Source organism: Trachurus japonicus, chromosome 9, assembly GCF_045865225.1.
Source record: "Trachurus japonicus isolate A0001 chromosome 9, Traja_1.0".
NCBI lineage: Eukaryota > Metazoa > Chordata > Actinopteri > Carangiformes > Carangidae > Trachurus > Trachurus japonicus.
In genome coordinates, this window is record NC_140915.1 from 9,081,644 (window position 1) to 9,099,929 (window position 18,286).

General features: G+C 41.9%; 1 protein-coding gene across 11 annotated transcripts in view; it reads left to right on the forward strand.

Annotated features, from left to right (window-relative positions):
* Nucleotides 1–18,286, forward strand: part of wdfy3 (WD repeat and FYVE domain containing 3) — a 170,857-nt gene that overhangs the window by 139,368 nt on the left and 13,203 nt on the right. For 9 of the 11 annotated variants that reach the window (XM_085785864.1, XM_085785867.1, XM_085785865.1 and 6 more), the window contains 15 exons: nt 1,261–1,490; nt 2,519–2,628; nt 3,891–4,073; nt 5,061–5,215; nt 6,032–6,109; nt 6,812–7,048; nt 10,299–10,467; nt 11,716–11,879; nt 13,831–13,979; nt 15,489–15,609; nt 15,706–15,791; nt 16,334–16,414; nt 17,169–17,223; nt 17,342–17,461; nt 17,569–17,686. In XM_085785864.1, the coding sequence (XP_085641990.1) occupies nt 1,261–1,490; nt 2,519–2,628; nt 3,891–4,073; nt 5,061–5,215; nt 6,032–6,109; nt 6,812–7,048; nt 10,299–10,467; nt 11,716–11,879; nt 13,831–13,979; nt 15,489–15,609; nt 15,706–15,791; nt 16,334–16,414; nt 17,169–17,223; nt 17,342–17,461; nt 17,569–17,686 (2,056 nt within the window). The remainder of the gene's footprint in view (nt 1–1,260; nt 1,491–2,518; nt 2,629–3,890; nt 4,074–5,060; nt 5,216–6,031; nt 6,110–6,811; nt 7,049–10,298; nt 10,468–11,715; nt 11,880–13,830; nt 13,980–15,488; nt 15,610–15,705; nt 15,792–16,333; nt 16,415–17,168; nt 17,224–17,341; nt 17,462–17,568; nt 17,687–18,286) is intronic. The other 2 variants (XM_085785866.1, XM_085785874.1) reach the window with 1 other exon arrangement.

An 18,286-nucleotide genomic window follows, 5' to 3' on the forward strand; every position in this document is an offset into this window, starting at 1 on the left:
ATTGCACAAGAAAAGACTTTAAAATCATCAAATTAAAGTTGACAAACTCATCAAAACTCAACAAAAAGCAGCAGAGTTCAGTAGTGGTTTTCTCCAGAGCAGCCGGCGGAGGCGTCTTCATTAAAAACCAGTTCAGCTCAGTCAGGATTAAATTAGAGCCTCGTGTTTCATCGACATGATGCTGAATCAAACAGTAATAGAAGAGTTATATTATATATTTACCCTTTTTCTAATTTCACACAGGTGACTGGAAATATAAATGTAGGAAAACTAATGTGTAAACAACTTAAAACAATTATTGCTGTTCTCATTTTTGACCGAGACCAAACCAATGCCAGACCATTTTCAAGACCATCACTGTACTCAGTCCGAGTGCTGATCATAATCATGTGATTAAATATTTCCATTATTCCTCCTCAGCTACAAAGAAAAGATGTTTTTTTAAATTTTAACACAGCACAGCAGCATGTTTAAACATAAATTATATAATCGGCACAAGACATAAAAATGTACATACAACAAAACAGAATAAAAACAATAAAAATAAAATACATTAAAATAACACTATATAAAACAATTTAAAGCACAGTACATAAGTAAAAATTAGTCAATAAAATATATAATAGCAGATTAAAAGACATCAATTTAAACGGAATCAAAGGCCATAAAAACATGCAATGATGGTAGTTGTCTGAAGTCAAGAGGCAGGTTATTCCTCCGTAGCTTTGGTGCCAATAAAGAAATAAGGAGTAGATATATATCTTTATTTTGGACTCAGGGTCCACAAACAATAGAGCTAAAACATAGAGATAGAGATTTACATCATTGATATCAACAATAGAATTACTATAAAGTTAAAAAGAAACAACGGTACCAGTGTCTCCAGAACAGAGATTGATACCTGGTGGAACTGCAGTTGATGTGGATCAGACTGTTAACTATATGGTTTTCTGAGGCATCAAGCCGACACATAAATCTATACATCAGGTATAAATAAAGAAAGTCAATAAATAAAAAAAACCAGAAATAGTAGGATAATAACTCTGTAGTCAGTAATTCATGTCGTGTGTTTCCACTTAAAGTCTTAAGCCGTTTTTTTTCTGCTCAGACACAGAAACTCTGCAGGAACAAAGGTTCATTCTCTGAACCTGCTTCAGCTCCTGTTGCTCAACACGAGTTATTTCCACAGCAGCTTTTATCCTCGGCACAGAAACACACTGACTCTCTCTCCCTCTCCCTCTCTGTTTCTCTCTCTGACAGTCCAAGCGGCGGTCTCAGGGCCTCTCCCTCGACACCATCTACCACTGCCTGAACCGCACCGTGCTCTACCAGCTCTGTCGGCCGCACAAGACGGTGGCGCAGCAGGTGGCTCTGCTCGACGCGCTGCGAGTCCTCACCGTCAACCGCAACCTGGTGCTGGGGCCCGGCAACCACGACCAGGACTTCGTGGCCTGTCTGGCTCACTGCTTCATCTGCCTGCACAGCGGGAGGTGGGTGACTGGGTGACTGGGTGTCTGTATGTTTGTTTTAAAGGGATAGTTCAACATTTTTGGGGCAAATTCGAGGTAAATTCATGCAAAAAACGCTCATGCGTGTTCCCTTCGGAGGTAGTTTTTCAGCAACCAAGCAGTCTCTGCATTTCCCTCTAAAACAACTCTGTCTGGTAACTTTCTGTTATTATCTCATAGTGTGGTGAATGTGCAGGTCACAACTTGTCCACCAGAGCGTTTTGGAGTTGTTGGATTGTGTATTTGGTTCGTTACCTTTAATTATCGGTACAAGCTATTTTTAGAACGGCGGAGCAGAGCCGTGAGCTGCTCAGAGCTACGCTACGGAGGCTCATGGGATTTCTTGGTTTCCCTCATCAAACTCATCAAATACACAATCCAACAACTCCAAAACGCTCTGGTGGACAAGTTGTGACCTGCACATTCACCACGCTATGAGATAATAACACAACGTTACCAGACAGAGTTGTTTTAGAGGGAAATACAGAGACTGTTGATGAAAAACTGTCCCTGAAGGCAACGTGCATCAGTGGTTTTGTATGAATTTACCTCTAAAACAACTCTGTCTGGTAACGTTCTGTTATGTTATCTGTCATGGGTGTTGTAAAAATGCATTACGGGTCCAAAAGGAGGGTAAAAAAAGTGACTTGGATGAAGGTGTAAAGACGGAGTGTGATGAAGCTGTAGCTGCTGGACACAGACGTTACATAAAAGCCAGATTAATTATGAGTCTAATCGCCTAATTGAGGTTAATTATGATATCAGACTAGAGCAGTGGGCGGCAAAGCATCCAACCCGCCCGCAGGAGGAATTTGCCAAGTGTGAAAATTAACAAAGAAGACAGAAGAGTCATAATATTACGTTAGCGTATTGAATTGAAGACCTTTACTTTGAAAATTCTCCAAGTTGAATAAGTGAAGCAAAAATAAAGACTAGACAATAATAATAATAAAACATACAATAAAAACAAACGCATTAATTCAGTGTGTGTGTGTGTGTGTGTTGTTTAGCAGCGTGGAGGGCTTCGGTCTGGAGGCCGAGGCCCGGATGACGACCTGGCACGTCATGATCCCCGCCGAGAACGATGGCGACGCCACGCACAGCCACGACGTCAGCGAGGGTGAGACCAAACATCCACCGCCTCTTTACACAAGTCTTAATTCAACACAAGTTTTTTTCTCGATGATATTTTAAAAAAGCTTCACTGTGTTTGAATTAATTTGTCATTTTCAAACTAAACTAAACTAAACTAAAGAGTTTAGCTCCATGTAATCTTCAGCCGCAGGTGTAAAGCTGACATGTTTTACCATGTAACGTGTTTGTGTGTTATTCACCTGGAGCGCTGCTGTTTAACTTCACTGGAAAGAGCAGATATCAAACCTCTCCCTCAGTTCTTCTTTGACGTTGATAAATCGTGTAAAAACCAGAGATATGATCATTGACGTACAGGCATCACATCTCTTTTCATATTGTCATTTTTTTGTTGAATCAGCTGATACGACAAATTGATTAATGGGTATTTTTGGGGCCCAATATTAGAGATGCATCGATTGCAAAATTCTTGGCCGATACCGATTCCCGGTTTTAAAAGAGGTCTGACCTGCCAAAACCGTTTTTTCCGATACCGATTTTCTATCTAAGAAATAGTTATAATCATAGACACCATATTTGTTTGGCTTGAGTACCCTTTCCCAAATTTAAAACAAGTACCCCTCTCCCAGACAACGTTTTGCTTATATAACTGCAATTACATCCACAACTAGTGGTAGGCTATGATGCTGTATCATAACCCCCCTTTTCAAGAATAAAACATCACAAATAAGAAATATAGTGAGAGTTTCAACAGTGCCATTATCCTCCACCGCTTACTTTTGACTTGCAAGCATTACAAAGAGTGTGTTTTGGGTCGTCCTGCCACACAGTGAAATGAGTCCAAATCAGCGGCATGTTTTCTTCCTGAGTCTTCTGCTAGTTTTTAGCTTTGCTGCTGTTTTGCTCTGGGGGCGTTGAGCACATGCAGGTCACTTTGATCGGTCGAAAACCAGAAATTACGACAGTCACCGGCGTTTTTAATCGGCGGCAGATTGATCGGTGCATCTCTACCCAATATGTTCATAAAGGAGGTCAAAGTGAACAAATAATTATCAGATCATAAAGGTGAAGTTGTGCAGAAACACAAAAAGACCAAACTTGAGGATGAGGAACATTTTTTTTTTTACATGGTTTATAAAAGTAAAAAAGAATCAAAAACGTCCCAAAACAGACTCCACTAAAACACTAAAGGAGAATAGATGAATAATAGATGAATATAATAATAGACGAAGCAGCACAGGACTTGACTGGAGTTTGTTTCTTTCTGTGTGTGTGTGTGTGTGCGTGCAGGGCGGCAGCTGCTGCTGAAGGCCGTGAACCGCGTGTGGACGGAGCTGATGCACAGTAAGCGTCAGATGCTGGAGGACATCTTCAAAGTGTCTCTGCCCTGCAACGACCGAGGACACGTGGACATCGCCACGGCGCGGCCGGCGCTGGAGGAGCCGGCGCTGAAGAGCTGGCAGAACCACCTGGGTAAGAAGACAGTGTACATAACTGGGTGTTATGTTGCTACATAACTGGGTCGAGTGTTTTAGGGGGAGAGACTCTTGTTGTTGTAACTTTGATCTGGAGCTCTGCCTGGTCGGCCCAGTGCTGCTAATCTGCTCTGGTTCTCTTTCTCACTCCGTATTAGAGCGAGTGGTTAATCACTACCAGTCCAATTCAGAGAAATCTTCTCTAAATTTGCTAAATTTAGTTAAAAATGGAGATTTACCTCTATTTATTAAAGCTCCACGGTATAAAGGTAGATGTTTGTGTTAAAGCTCCATACAGTATAAAGGTTGATGTTTGTATTAAAGCTCCATACAGTATAAAGGTAGATGTTTGTGTTAAAGCTCCATACAGTATAAAGGTAGATGTTTGTGTTAAAGCTCCATACAGTATAAAAGTAGATGTTTGTGTTAAAGCTCCATTCAGTATAAAGGTAGATGTTTGTGTTAAAGCTCCATTCAGTATAAAGGTAGATGTTTGTGTTAAAGCTCCATACAGTATAAAAGTAGATGTTTGTGTTAAAGCTCCATTCAGTATAAAGGTAGATGTTTGTGTTAAAGCTCCATACAGTATAAAGGTAGATGTCCATGTGTAGTGTGATTATAAAGCAGCTCTAGGTTCTATATTAATACTGTGAAAGTATCAAAGCCTCAGTCCACAGAGAAATGCACACAGCCTGTATTCAGAAACTGAGCCTTAAAACCAGCCGTCAGGACTTCCTGTCACTTTGTGATGTCACAACAAAGCAGTCACGTAAAGCCCCGCCCACCACCACGATCCAACACTTTTCAGGATTTTGTGTTTTATTCTGAAATCTGCTCTATTTTTTATTAGATCAGTCAGAAAACAAGTCAGCCAATCAGAAGAGAGGCTCAGAGCCTCCTCTCCTCTGATTGGCTTCCTGGTTTCTAGATTAAAATCACTACCTGTGGCTCTGACCTCTCCTCTGTCTCTGTCTCCGTCTCTCAGTCCATGAGAAGAAGTGCATCAGTCGTGGTGAAGCCGTGGCTCCGGCCACTCAGTCCAAACTGTCCAGAGTCAGCAGCGGCTTCGGCCTCTCCAAGCTCGGAGTCCGCCGCAACAAGAAGGAGAACAGCCTGAACAAGAACAGCATGTCCGCACAGGTACACACACACACACACACACACACACACACACACACTCTGAGGTCTGTGTTGTTTTACTCTTTCACGCCTATCTCCAGAACGCCGAATGATAGTGATGTAATTCTTTTTTTTATTAAAAGCGAGACACTTCGGCCTTTAGTCGGTCTGTAGTTCAGCTAGAAGAGGAGTAGTCTTTCCTCAAACATCTGTATCCAATAGGAGAACCCGTGTGCCGTCACATGATTTGCCAAAGATAGTTAATTTACATCTGGATGATTGTCGCTCTGTTGCCTTGTATGATTGCGATTATCTGCAAATCAGCCGTAAATGCAATAAATAAAGCGTAGATTAACATTTACACATTTCACTCAAGCTAACACCAAGACATTGGATCAAACCATGTGGAAGGAGAAAGATTGTTCACTGCAGGAAACAAGACAAAAAATTTTGTATCATAGTTAGAGCACTTTATTCTTTTTCCTCTAATCCACAAGACCTCAAAGAACAGTTATATGATGTCAAAAAAGAAGTTTATAATAATTTTCTGTGTGTTTCCAATAAATATATGTGAGATTTAATTTCTGTTTTTTAGTTTTCCTTCCTTTTTCTGATCATGTAGCTTTTTCTATCTTCATATAACACTTCTACATAATGAATATTCTGAAAGCTCAGGTTGTCCTGAAAAAAAGGATGTACATTACCTGATCATCTGAAGTTTTACAAACATTAATACACAAGGAGACCAGATGAGAGAAATAAAATACAGGAGAAAATGCCACAGACTGTTAAACTGTGTTGAACTGGACCTTTATTCTCTGTGTTTCTGGTCCTCAGGAAACTTTCCAGTGGATGTTCACTCACATCGCTGTGGTGCGAGACCTGGTGGCCATGCAGTACAAGGAACATCAGGAGGTACCGCACACGTTCAATTAATTAAACAATTAGACAATTAATTATGTTATATTATCATTCTTTTTATTATATTCCATAATTTATCTTCCTTCCTTATCTACTTTTTTTTGTCTTTTTCTCACTTTAAATCTGTGTAATTGATGTAATGTTCTATTTATTATTATTTTATCGTACTGCTTTATTAAACAACTCTAGATTATAAGTGTTTAGTTAATGTGCAGCTGTAAAAAAGGAAAAAAAAGTATCCCCAAGTTTCCGAACGTCATCTATGGTCAAAACCGGAAGCTGGTTTTCCATTTCCGGTGGAATTGTACGTTTAAGTTTCCATGGTTTTCAGTCGTTGTCATAGTTGCGGTATAAACGCATGGATCTATCAACGCTGGCTTTTAACACGGATGTCAATTTGTGTGATATCCGTTGTTAAAAGCCGGTGTGATGATGATCCATGCGTTTTACAGATTTTCATTGAAAAAAAAAAAAAAAATCATCCATGCATTTACCACGACTACCGAAACCATGGAAACGTAAACATAAAATTCCACCGGAAGAACAAAACCGGCTTACGTTTTTGACGTTCGGAAAAAGGTGGATATGAAGGGAAATGGATCATGTTACCATTGTGAAAAAATGTTAAAAAATTAAGTTTAAAAAAAAGAAAAAGAAGTGTTTTGTGAGCCGCCTCTCGTCTGCTCTGGTCGTCAGCGGCAACAGAACGCCCTCAAGTACGTGACGGAGGAGTGGGCGTCCATCGAGTACGAGCTGCTGCGGGAGCGCGGCCTCTGGGGGCCGCCCATCGGGTCCCACCTGGACAAGTTTGTTCTGGAGATGACGGAGGGGCCGTGCAGGATGAGGAAGAAGATGGTCCGCAACGACATGTTCTACATCCACTACCCCTACATCCCCGAGACCGAGACCGGGACCAACACCAACTCAGCTCAGGTACCGCACCGCTCCCATGATGCACTGCTGCTCTGGTGGCTCAACTTAACTTATCTCAACTTATCTTATCTCATCTTATCTTGTCTTATTTCATCGTATCTTATCTTAAAGCAGAAGTAAGTGATATATTTGTGTTAATATAAGTCTTAAATAGTTATATCTTCCGACAGCAATCACTTACATAGAGTGTTTGGACTGAAACACGGGTCTGTCAGTCCCTCTGCTCTGCTCTGAGCCGAGGAGAAAACATTTATCGTATCCTACAGTTTTTATCCAATGAGGAGAGAGAACGGCATGAAGGGCTGTGTGTGCAGCCAAGGGACGCCGTGAATGTGGTGACGTAGGGACGAGGACTGTTATGGTGCGTTCAAGGAAACTCGTATTTTTCCGACCGTGAAGTCGTACCAGTTCGATCTGGTGCGAGTTCACCGGTCGGAAGTTACGAGTGGCCGTTCTAGTGACTTTCACCGGTAAAACAGGTCGGAAAAACACGAGTGGGTTGCCTGGAACGCTATAAAGTCGTAAGTTGTGACTTGAAGCTGTAATTTACGATTTCAAAAGTCTGCCTGGAACGCAGCATTAGCGAAAACGACCGGACCACTTACTTCTGCTTTAACTTATCTTATCTTTTCTTATTTCATCTTATCTTATGTTATCTTATCGTATTCTATCTTATCTTATCTCGTCTTATTTTGTCTTATTTCATCTTACCTTATCTTATCTGATTTCATCTCATCTTATCTCGTCTTATTTCATCTTACCTTATCTTATCTCGCACATGAATACCAGTCACCATTTGGTTTTATTGTGATTCACAGACAGTCCAAAGAAAAGCAAATTTCAAGAGTTAAGAGGCATCAAGAGTCTAATTCAAATCTAATTCATTTTCCTAAATAGAGACATGAACACAACATTCACAATAAGGTCTTCTATGAATTATTTTGGTGTGAACAGCTTCACCAAAAACTATAAATCCTCCCTCCCTCCATTTAAATGTTATTTATACTGTATATCTGAATAGAAACCTCACACTCAGAGAGAGAAACTGTCCTCAGTTAGATTCAGTTGGACGAGCTCATCGCCGTCATGTGAGGAAGCCACAGCTCCTTTCTCCTGGCACGGCCCAGACACATTTAGCTTTGTTTGTTCTACAAATAACACTCCACCCCCCACATCCACATCCACCACCTCCTCCTCCACTCTGTTTACCTCCTCTTCACTCTGCACAGAGCACAGTCAGATTTGTGTCACTGTCACAGATTTAGCTGAAGAGTTGAGCTCAACAATCTCACATGATGATTGTAGTTTGTTTAGTAAAACATCAAGATTTTGATTTTACTTCAGTGTTTCCATTCTGTTTCCAAAACCAGGAGAGAAATGACAAGTTTTGAACAGAATAAAATATTTTCATAACATTAATATTTTAGATATTTATAGACGATTCCTTATCTATTATCTTATCAATTCTCATTGGCTGAGGGAATAAAAGAGAAATGGGTTTGTTTGCATTAATAAAGCAGACAGGATTGACCTGCCTGGAGAGGTTAACACTATAGACCACTGAGGATCCAGCTGTGCTCACAGGAGTTATGACTGTACAGTGTTTCATATTTCATGGTTTTCACACATCTGTATTTTTCTCACTAGTTATTGTTTTAATATAACTTTCATTTTTATATGTGGATTGCGAATAAGCAAGCGAGAGAGAGAAAAGCAGGTGTAGTGTTTGCTTCGTTCTGACCCGAAAACACAGCGTGTGTTGTTTGGTTCAGAATCAGAAACGTGTGCATTTGCAAAACAAAAAAAATTGTGGAATCGATAAGAGGACACGCACACGATCCCAAGGAATTGATCCAAGTTGGAACCGGCTCTCGATTCCCACCCTGACTTTTAAAGTGAAGGAGCGGTTCAGGTCGATGTGCTTCGTTAGCAGCTTCACAAATGAGACACAATCACCATCGGTCTGAGCCTCACACAGTCTCCTCCTCCTCCTCCTCCTCTTTACCTCCTCCAGCCCTCCTCCTCCTCCTCCTCCTCCTCCTCTCCCCCTCTGGTTCCCCTCATCCCCTCGGCTCTGGCTCGGGTCCTTGAACGTGCTCAGGTGACGCCTGGTGTGACTGCATGTTGTGTTGTGTTGCTGCGTGTGCGACGCCGCTGCAGCATCGTGTCTTTAACGTCTTAAAAAACTCTGATGATGAAGATTCACTCCCTCCTCCTCCTCCTCCTCCTCTTCCTCCTGAGCGACGTCTGCTCAAACTTCACTTCTCTCAGACGAACTACATGAGGAACTACAGAGAATCAGATGTTTTCATGTGTCTGAGCTGCACGTTCTGCACCTGGCGGGAAAAACCCACCGCAGGTTCTTCACCTGTGGTTTTGTTGTGACTTTGCATTTTCAGTGTTTTTTTTATGTTTTTTTCCTGCCAGTTTTAAAAGGATAGTTCAACATTTTGGCAAATTGGCCCATTGCCATAATCCCTATAGTCATAGCAGTAGGTTCGTTACCTTTAATTGTCGGTGCAAGCTATTTTTAGAACGGCGGAGCAGAGCCGTGAGCTGCTCAGAGCTACGCTACGGAGGCTCATGGGATTTCTTGGTTTCCCTCATCAAACTCATCAAATACACAATCCAACAACTCCACAACGCTCTGGTGGGCAAGTTGTGACCTGCACATTCACCACGCTATGAGATAATAACACAACATTACCAGACAGAGTTGTTTTAGAGGTAAATTCATGCAAAACCGCTGATGCGCGTTGCCTTCAGGGACAGTTTTTAATCAAGCAGTCTCTGTATTTCCCTGTAAAACAACTCTGTCTGGTAACGTTGTGTTATTATCTCATAGCGTGGTGAATGTGCAGGTCACAACTTGTCCACCAGAGCGTTGTGGAGTTGTTGGATTGTGTATTTGATGAGTTGGATGAGGGAAACCAAGAAATCCCATGAGCCTCCGTAGCGTAGCTCTGAGCAGCTCGCGGCTCTGCTCCGCCGTTTTAAAAATAGCTTGCACTGACAATTAAAGGTAACAAACCTACTGCTATGACTATAGGGATTATAGCAATACCAATTTGCCAAAATGTTGAACTATCCCTTTAAGTCATGATGAACTAACAGTGTTAAGTTTACTTCCTGTGCGGTGGGCCTGCTCATTACGCTGAAACACAGATGGAACTGAAACCAAAGACACACACACATAAAACCCATAATGATAATAAAACACCTCCACTTCTTCTTCTTCCTGCCTTCCCAGAAGCCTTTGCGGTACCGGCGGGCCATCAGCTACGACAGTAAGGAGTACTACGTGCGGCTGCTGTCAGGAAACCCCGGCATGTACCAGCACTCAGTGGAGCACAGCACGGAGGGAGAGACCACGCTGCACGAGCCCGAGCACGGAGAGGACACCATCGCCAGGGTCAAAGGTCAGCACACACACATTTCACACCGATGTGGTTCCTGGATTTTAGTAGTTACCTCCTTTTTCCACCAAGCTGGTTCCAAAACAGCAGCTTTTTGGGGGGGAATTTAAACTTTTATTGGCAGCCGGAGAGTCACAGATAATACAGGCCTGATGTGACTAATCAAGTTAGTCATAGTTACCAATAAAAGTTTCCATTTCCATAAAATGAAAAAACTAAATAGGGGGTAAAAACTGACAGAAATATTATAAATATAGTATAAATACATAGATACATGAATTTAGTGGGGAAGGAATAACAGAAGAAAACAAAGGGGCAAGGCAAGGGATGCACTCAGAAAATAATTACAGCCCAGGCGACGTGTACAGTTCGTTAAAGCTTAAACCAGCCAGATGATCTTTCAGGGTCCTCGGGAAAATTGGTAACCTTCGTATCCTATTAATTATTTCCCTCCATACTGTAAAAGCTGTTCCTTGTTAGACATTTCTAGGAGGTTCAAGGCGGCTCCTTCCATGGAAACTGTCTCCAAGAACATTTGGAGGAGGAAGAGGAGAACAGATTAAGCTTGATTTTAAACATACTGTACATTTGCCAGGCTAAGTTTAAAACAAAAGTTGTACAAGTATATTTCAGTTTAAGAAGGGGAAAAAAAGAAAAGTTAGATGTTTGTTCTCTTGTTACTATTATATGTTTCATCATCTTTAATTTTCTTAAATAGAGTATGATATTGGTGTTGACACTAAGCCAATATGTACATCATGTAAATATGTGCAATCAGGTGAATTACTGTATGTAAACCATGAATGGAATAAATCGAAATGAAATTAAAGAGAAACTAAGCAGGGTTTCTCCTTACTGTGGCTATGCTACATTTTTACCTTAATTGAAAAGCTCCAGACTAATTGTGATAGTTGTGATAGTTAACTACATGACTTGTGACTTGTTACGAGTGACAACGGAGGCTCTCTGTCTTTGTTTATGACGGTTAAGACTACACAAACACACACGTCGTAACATCGTATGTGTTATATAACGTTATCCACCGCTCCATGTATTGATTTTTCGCCGGCTTCGTTGTAAACAAATGCACATGGCAAAGAGGAGCGTTAGTATAACAGCGGAAAAGCCACCGGACTTGCAGAGTTCCTCTTTAAATGAATGTTTGAAGCCATCTTCCTTAGCGGAGAACTCATTTTAAAAAAAAAAGAAACAGTTTGAATCCCGGTCTCTGTGCCTCTGTGGTCTCTCCAGGTCTGGTGAAGGCTCCTCTGAAACGGTCCCGGTCCACGGCGGACGGCGCCGACGAGGACAGTCAGGATCAGATCCAGGAGCAGCTGCTGGAGTCGGGCGGCCCCGAGGAGGAGCAGAGGACGGACAACACGTCGCTGCTGCGCCTCCTGGAGGAGGGAGAGAAGGTCCCCTCACCGCCGTCTGTCTAAAATGTGTTATAAATGATGAATTCAGTATTTAATGTTTAACTAATGCTTAATAGTGTGAACTTATTATTAAGTGTTACCTAGTTTAGCTTTTTAAAATATCCTCCAGCTGCATCACTGAACATTATGAAGATGAAAATACAACAAAGTGATAGTTTTACTCTCATGATGTAAACAACAGATGCTTCACATCGCAGCTGAGAGTTTCTCATCATGAAGCTGAAATTAAATCAACTTTGACTTTTATTCACCAACAGTGGCGGCTGGTGCTAAAATAAATTAGACAAGATAAATAAAGAGCCTTGCTGACTTCACATCCAGCCAGCTGTGTTGTTGCATGACACAGACAGGAGAAGCCTCGAGTGTAACTCCGTCCACGGCCACTTGCCTGCTGCTGGATTTTTAAGTCAAGTTGCTCCGGTCCAAGCTCCTTTATCCTTTTTTTTTTTACTCCAGCGAACGCCTCGTGAAAGGATTATTTCCTAAAGAAACAACTTTTTCTTTTGCTGCGGCCGCCATTGTCTCCTGTCTTGTTGTTGTTGTTGTTGTCTGTCTGCTCCGTGTGCACACGGGTGCGTCTGTAACTGTTTGAGTGACAGACACGGCTCCGCTGCCAGGGGAGTGACTTTGATTGACAGGTAGCCTATCATGAATCAATCCGATTGGATGAAAAAATAACCCAAACGCGCTGATTGGCCACGGGCGCAGAGAGCTGCGCCCGGAGGAGAATCTTGAAGTCACATGGAAGCCAAAAGTTTAAGAGCCCACATACACACTCATTAGGCCGGCGCCCTTCGCTATTGAAATGTATGAAACAACCCAGAATAAACCCAATATGGAATGGAAAGGCTCACACATTTCAAAGTACAACCCATTGTATGAGTGAACACTGAACAGATATGGTAATTACTTTTTATTATGTAATTTATAGGGGTGTAACGGTACACAAAAGTCACGGTTCGGTACGTACCTCGGTTCGGGGGTCACGGTTCGGTACGGTTTCGGTACAACAGACACTATTGAATGTAAAACTAAAATCTGTCTTGTGTTATAAAAGTAGGAAAAAAAATGAAAATAAAGTGCATTAGGAGTGTTATAATACCATTCATTAATTCTAGAGGAAAAGAACTTGCACTTGACAACTGGCAACTATTATATACTATAAAAAACAACAAGAAACTAACATCAATGTTGGTTTACACAGTTCATGCAGGCTAGATGTCAGTTGCTTTGGTGATGTTTCTGGTCCTGTCTGTGTTCATGTCAAGAGGCTTAAAAGCAGCGGAATAAGTTGTTACACACAACTTGTCTTTTTCCTTGCACCAGTGATCAACATGTGGGACAGCGGAGGAAGGGGGGGGCATGCGCTAACTTGTTTGATGCGTTTCTAGCGACGCAGCGCGCATCCGTGAAATAGCGCCAACGGACTTTGTCCGGTCAACCAGTTGCGAGCTGCACGGTCGCGAGCCGTCGCCACCGCCGCTGTGTTTCACTGAGAGGACACACAGTGACATAAATGAAGCAGCAGCTCCTCTAACTTCACTCTCTCATCACTTCTCTTCTTCGTCTGTTTGACGGTTGCTGGCAGCTTCAAGGCTCATTACCGCCACCTAGATTGGAGTGAGGACTCGACTTTTTTTTTAAAAAAAATTTTAATATTCACTCAGACGTATTCGTCGTGTGACTGTGTGCACCGAACCGTGACCCCGTACCGTGACGGCACGGGACGAATACATATACTGTTACACCCCTAGTAATTTATGTTTACTGTGTTTACACTTCTTTCCTGAAAGTTTGATGGGGGTGGCGCCCTAGCACCTCCTATTGACCGGCCGCCACTGTTCACCAACATGTCAAAGATCTAAACTCTTGTAATCCTCTGTTATGTTCATAGCGTCATCTTGATCTCATGTCCTCCTTCCTGTCTCAGATCCAGCACATGTACCGCTGCGCCCGCGTCCAGGGTCTGGACACCAGCGAGGGGCTGCTGCTGTTCGGTAAAGAACACTTCTACGTCATCGACGGCTACACCATGACGGTGTCCAGGGAGATCAGGGACATCGACACGCTGCCGTCCAAGTACGTTCACATGTCCTCTCTGTCTGTCTCTAGCCATGTTTCCATCCAAAGTGATTCCAATTACTGGGAAATTAAATTAGCAATTTGAACACATTAGCGTGATTTAGCGCATAATTACCGCCACAATGCAACCTGTCCGTGTGTGTATGTGTGAGAGAGAGAGAGAGAGAGAGAGAGAGAGTCGCGGCCGCCACAGACTTTATATGGGAAACGCTGGATGCGCTGGTTGATAAGTTTCGTTTTTACTGAGGAGGAACTATGACGAACTGTGCAGTGGAAAGGGGTGCGAAGTAATGGTAACTGGTAGTGGAAACCCTGCTTTACATTGTTTTAACGTATAAACGAAAAAAACCATCATTATGAAGGTGTGTGGGGGCTTTTGTTTTGCCGTGGCGATGCGTCACAATCAATTACATGTAGCGGAAATCCTGATGTTGTCTTGTGAGTGAACTGCAAACAGGGGAGCAGTTGGGGTGAAAGTGCTCTATGTCACACTTAATTCGCATACAGCTGTTTCCATCCCTTTCGAATCAACCAAAACCCGGCCATAGCGAGCGTATTTTAGTTTGTGTGAATCAGGGGATTTTAGTTCAAATTACAGCGTTTCCATCATAATTTTCCGATGCGATACATCTAGATGCATCTAAACACGCGGATGGAAACGTGACTTCTGGCCCCTGTAACGTCTTCGTCGTCCTCGTCATCGTCGTTAACCCTGAGCCGAAGCTGCAGCTCACAGACGATGCGTTCACTGCCCTCCCTCCTCCCTCCTCCTCCCTCCTCCCCTCGGTTCAGGATGACATCATTGCTGTGGACACTGCAGAGGGATGATGTAATGCTGCTGGAGGAGAGAAGGAGCTCTTTACATGTTCTGCCTTTTAGGGAACTTTCTCTGTTCCTGCGCCGCGCCGCTGGAGTTCAGCCAGGAGAGGAAAAAGCTTTTCTCCCAACAGATGGCTGCTCCTGCTCCTCCTGCTCTCCTCCACCTCCTCCTCCTCCTCCTCCTCCAGCGTTTCACTCTCTGCACACACACACTTTTCCACCGTCGCTGCAGTTTGTCCAACATGACCGAAGAGTCAGAAAAAAAACACAAAACTGAACAATTCACTCATTTCTTACAGTTATATAAAGTAGTTTTAGTTCAATTTAATCATTACCTGGATGAATTAAGTTAGTAAGTGGCAGATTAATAATTAAATTAAAGGGACATTGTGTAACTTCTCCTGTTATCTATTCACGAAAATCGATTATTTCGTTCAAAAGTCTGTTTTTCATTAATCAGTGATTTCATCATGTGAATGCAGCATGAAAAATACGATTGAGTTGCTTGAGATATACAACCGCAACGCTAGATGGGAGTAATTCCTACACAATGCACCTTTAAGTCAATTTTTACTAATTACTAAGATAACTCGTCACCGTCGCAGATCTTGAAAATTGTTGATGGTTAAAAGTTAAAACATCATCATGTGTGTGTGTTTATCTTGTTTCCTGTGTGTGTGTGTCCAGTTTGCACGAGGCGATCATCCCGCGTGGAGCCAGACAGGGTCAGAGCCAGCTGAAGAGAACCTGCAGCATCTTCGCCTACGAGGACATCAAGGAGGTTCACAAGAGACGCTACCTGCTGCAGGTCAGCACACACACACACACACACACACACACACACACATTATCTCTATACAGACTCTCTGAGACTTTATTAAACATGTGTGTGTGTGTGTTTCAGCCGATGGCGGTGGAGGTTTTCTCGGCCGACGGGAGGAACTACCTGTTGGCCTTCCAGAAAGGAGTTCGCAACAAAGTTTACCAAAGGTACAAACACGGTTTCTCCTGCTGATTGATGAAAAAACAAACAATAGAAAACGTGTTGAACACAGAATTAGTTTGATATAAAAACATTAGAAACACATGAAAAAAGAGCAGAACGACTAAAGACAAGATAGAAAAATGTGTGAATGTTGTAATAAATGGTGTCACCGTCTGAAACTAGAGGCGTTGATGTGCTGGTTGGTGTTCACATTATATTTAAGCCTGTTACGATCATGACCTTTTAGTTGACGGTTAATTGTCTTACAAATAATTGCAAATATAATGTATTTTTCTTATAATTTTATGCTGCTATTACACAGTTTAATAATACACACACACCTCATGAGGAGCCATTTATTGGCTTTAAACATTGAAACATATAAATAATAAACTGTATTTGATTGATTGATTCTTTTAATGACCACACAGCCAGGCTGCTCATTGGTTGGTACAGGTTCCAAACATATAACATACAGAGACAAACATACATCTTCTGATTTACTGCTCATGTAGGTTTCATGGTTCTTCTCTCCCTCTGCCTGCAGGTTCTTGGCCGTGGTGCCTTCACTGGCCGACAGCTCCGAGTCGGTTTCGGGCCAGAGGCCGAACACCAGCGTGGAGCAGGGGTGAGACCTGAGACCTGAGACCTGCTCCTTCTTCAGACTTTTAGTCTTTTTTAGACTTTTTAGACTTTATTTATTTGCACATACTATACAAAAGAACAAAAACATTTTACTTATCTCTCTTACTAATGAGAAAGATACGGGAGGAAAAAAAGAAAAATGTGCAGATGATGTCTCTCACATGACCTCGCCTTGACCTAACAAATAATTTAAACAAAGTAAAGAAATAACATTCACATACCTTGTGCAAGAGGAGTTTCATTTCTAGTTCTAGTTACCTTTATTTAAACTCGTTAGTACACTGAGGCAAGCCTCATTTACAGTGCAGACGAGAGTACAAAGCAAAACAAACAAAATACAGAACAGATATACACAATAAAAAACAGTAAAGGACAGAACAGAAAACAACAGAGGAAACAATTACAAACGGAAGAAAGGGAATTATTAATTAATAATTTGAAGTGATTGAGTGGGACAAATGAGTTTAACTTAAGAGTTAGTTGTAGATGATTCCAGATGTGTGGGGCATAATAAGCATTTAGACCAGACCACGGTTTCTGTCCTCTGGTCGACTCATCTGCAAATATAACTTTTTTATTTTTGATAAATAATGGGACCTGTCTCTTTTAATGATTTCTCTGTTTCAACCTCCATTCTTCTATTATTATAATTATTATAATAAATCAAGATAAAGACAAATTAACAGCTCTTTTCCACATGACACTCACTAAATCTTGACCCTTGTCTCCGTGTTCAGGTCGGGTCTCCTCAGCACGTTGGTCGGTGAGAAGTCAGTGACTCAGAGATGGGAGGTAAGAACCTGGACTCATCATTAGCATCGTCATACTGTAGCTGCAGCTGTGATGTGTGTATATATACAGTGTGTGTGTGTGTGTGACGTGTGTGTGTGTGTGTGTGTTGTGTTTCCAGCGAGGAGAGATCAGTAACTTCCAGTACCTGATGCACCTGAACACGTTGGCCGGTCGCTCCTACAACGACCTGATGCAGTACCCCGTCTTCCCCTGGATCCTGGCCGACTACGACGCCGAGGTCACACACACCTCTCCTCTCTTTGTTGTTGTTGTTGAGTTATTGTGTTGCCATGACAACAAACTCTATATAATATGTGTTTTTTGTTTTTTGTTTTTATTAACCAGGAGTTGGATCTGAGCAACCCCAAGACGTTCCGCAACCTGGCGAAGCCGATGGGCGCTCAGACCGACGACAGACTGACGCAGTACAAGAAGAGATACAAGGACTGGGAGGATCCCAACGGTAAGAGGAGGAGGAGAGAGAGAGAGAGGAGGAGGAGAGATGGAGTCAGAAAATAAACGAGTAAAATGAGATGTTTGGAAAGATCCGTCCATACAACGACGCATTCAGGCTATTTAAAGCTGAATAAAAACAGGCATATAGAGAGCGGGTTTAGATTTCAGGGAAAAAAATATGAATTTGGAAAATTTGAAGTTGGAAAATTTATGAGAAAAAGAGTCAGATATTTAAAAGAGAAAACTCACAGATTTAGGAAGAAAAAAGCTCAAAGTTTTGCAAGAAAAAAGTTCAGATTTGCAAGAAAAAAAACACATAAATGTGTAACGAGGAACTGGAAAATATGCAAAACAAAATACTAAAGTTTTTTCTCATTGATTTGAGACTTTAAACTTGAACATTCAGAGACTTCATTTTAGGAAGTTTTGCCCGATCTTCCTGCTTTTTCTTCTATTTTTAAAAACACCATCTTAGAAAGTCTCCAAAATCTCAAACCAGCCAGAGATTGTTGGAGGAGTGAGACCTTCCGACTCTCTCAGTACGTTTACATGCACAGCTTAAATCGATTTAATTTTTAATTTCGATTTTGGCGTCTAATCGGACTTC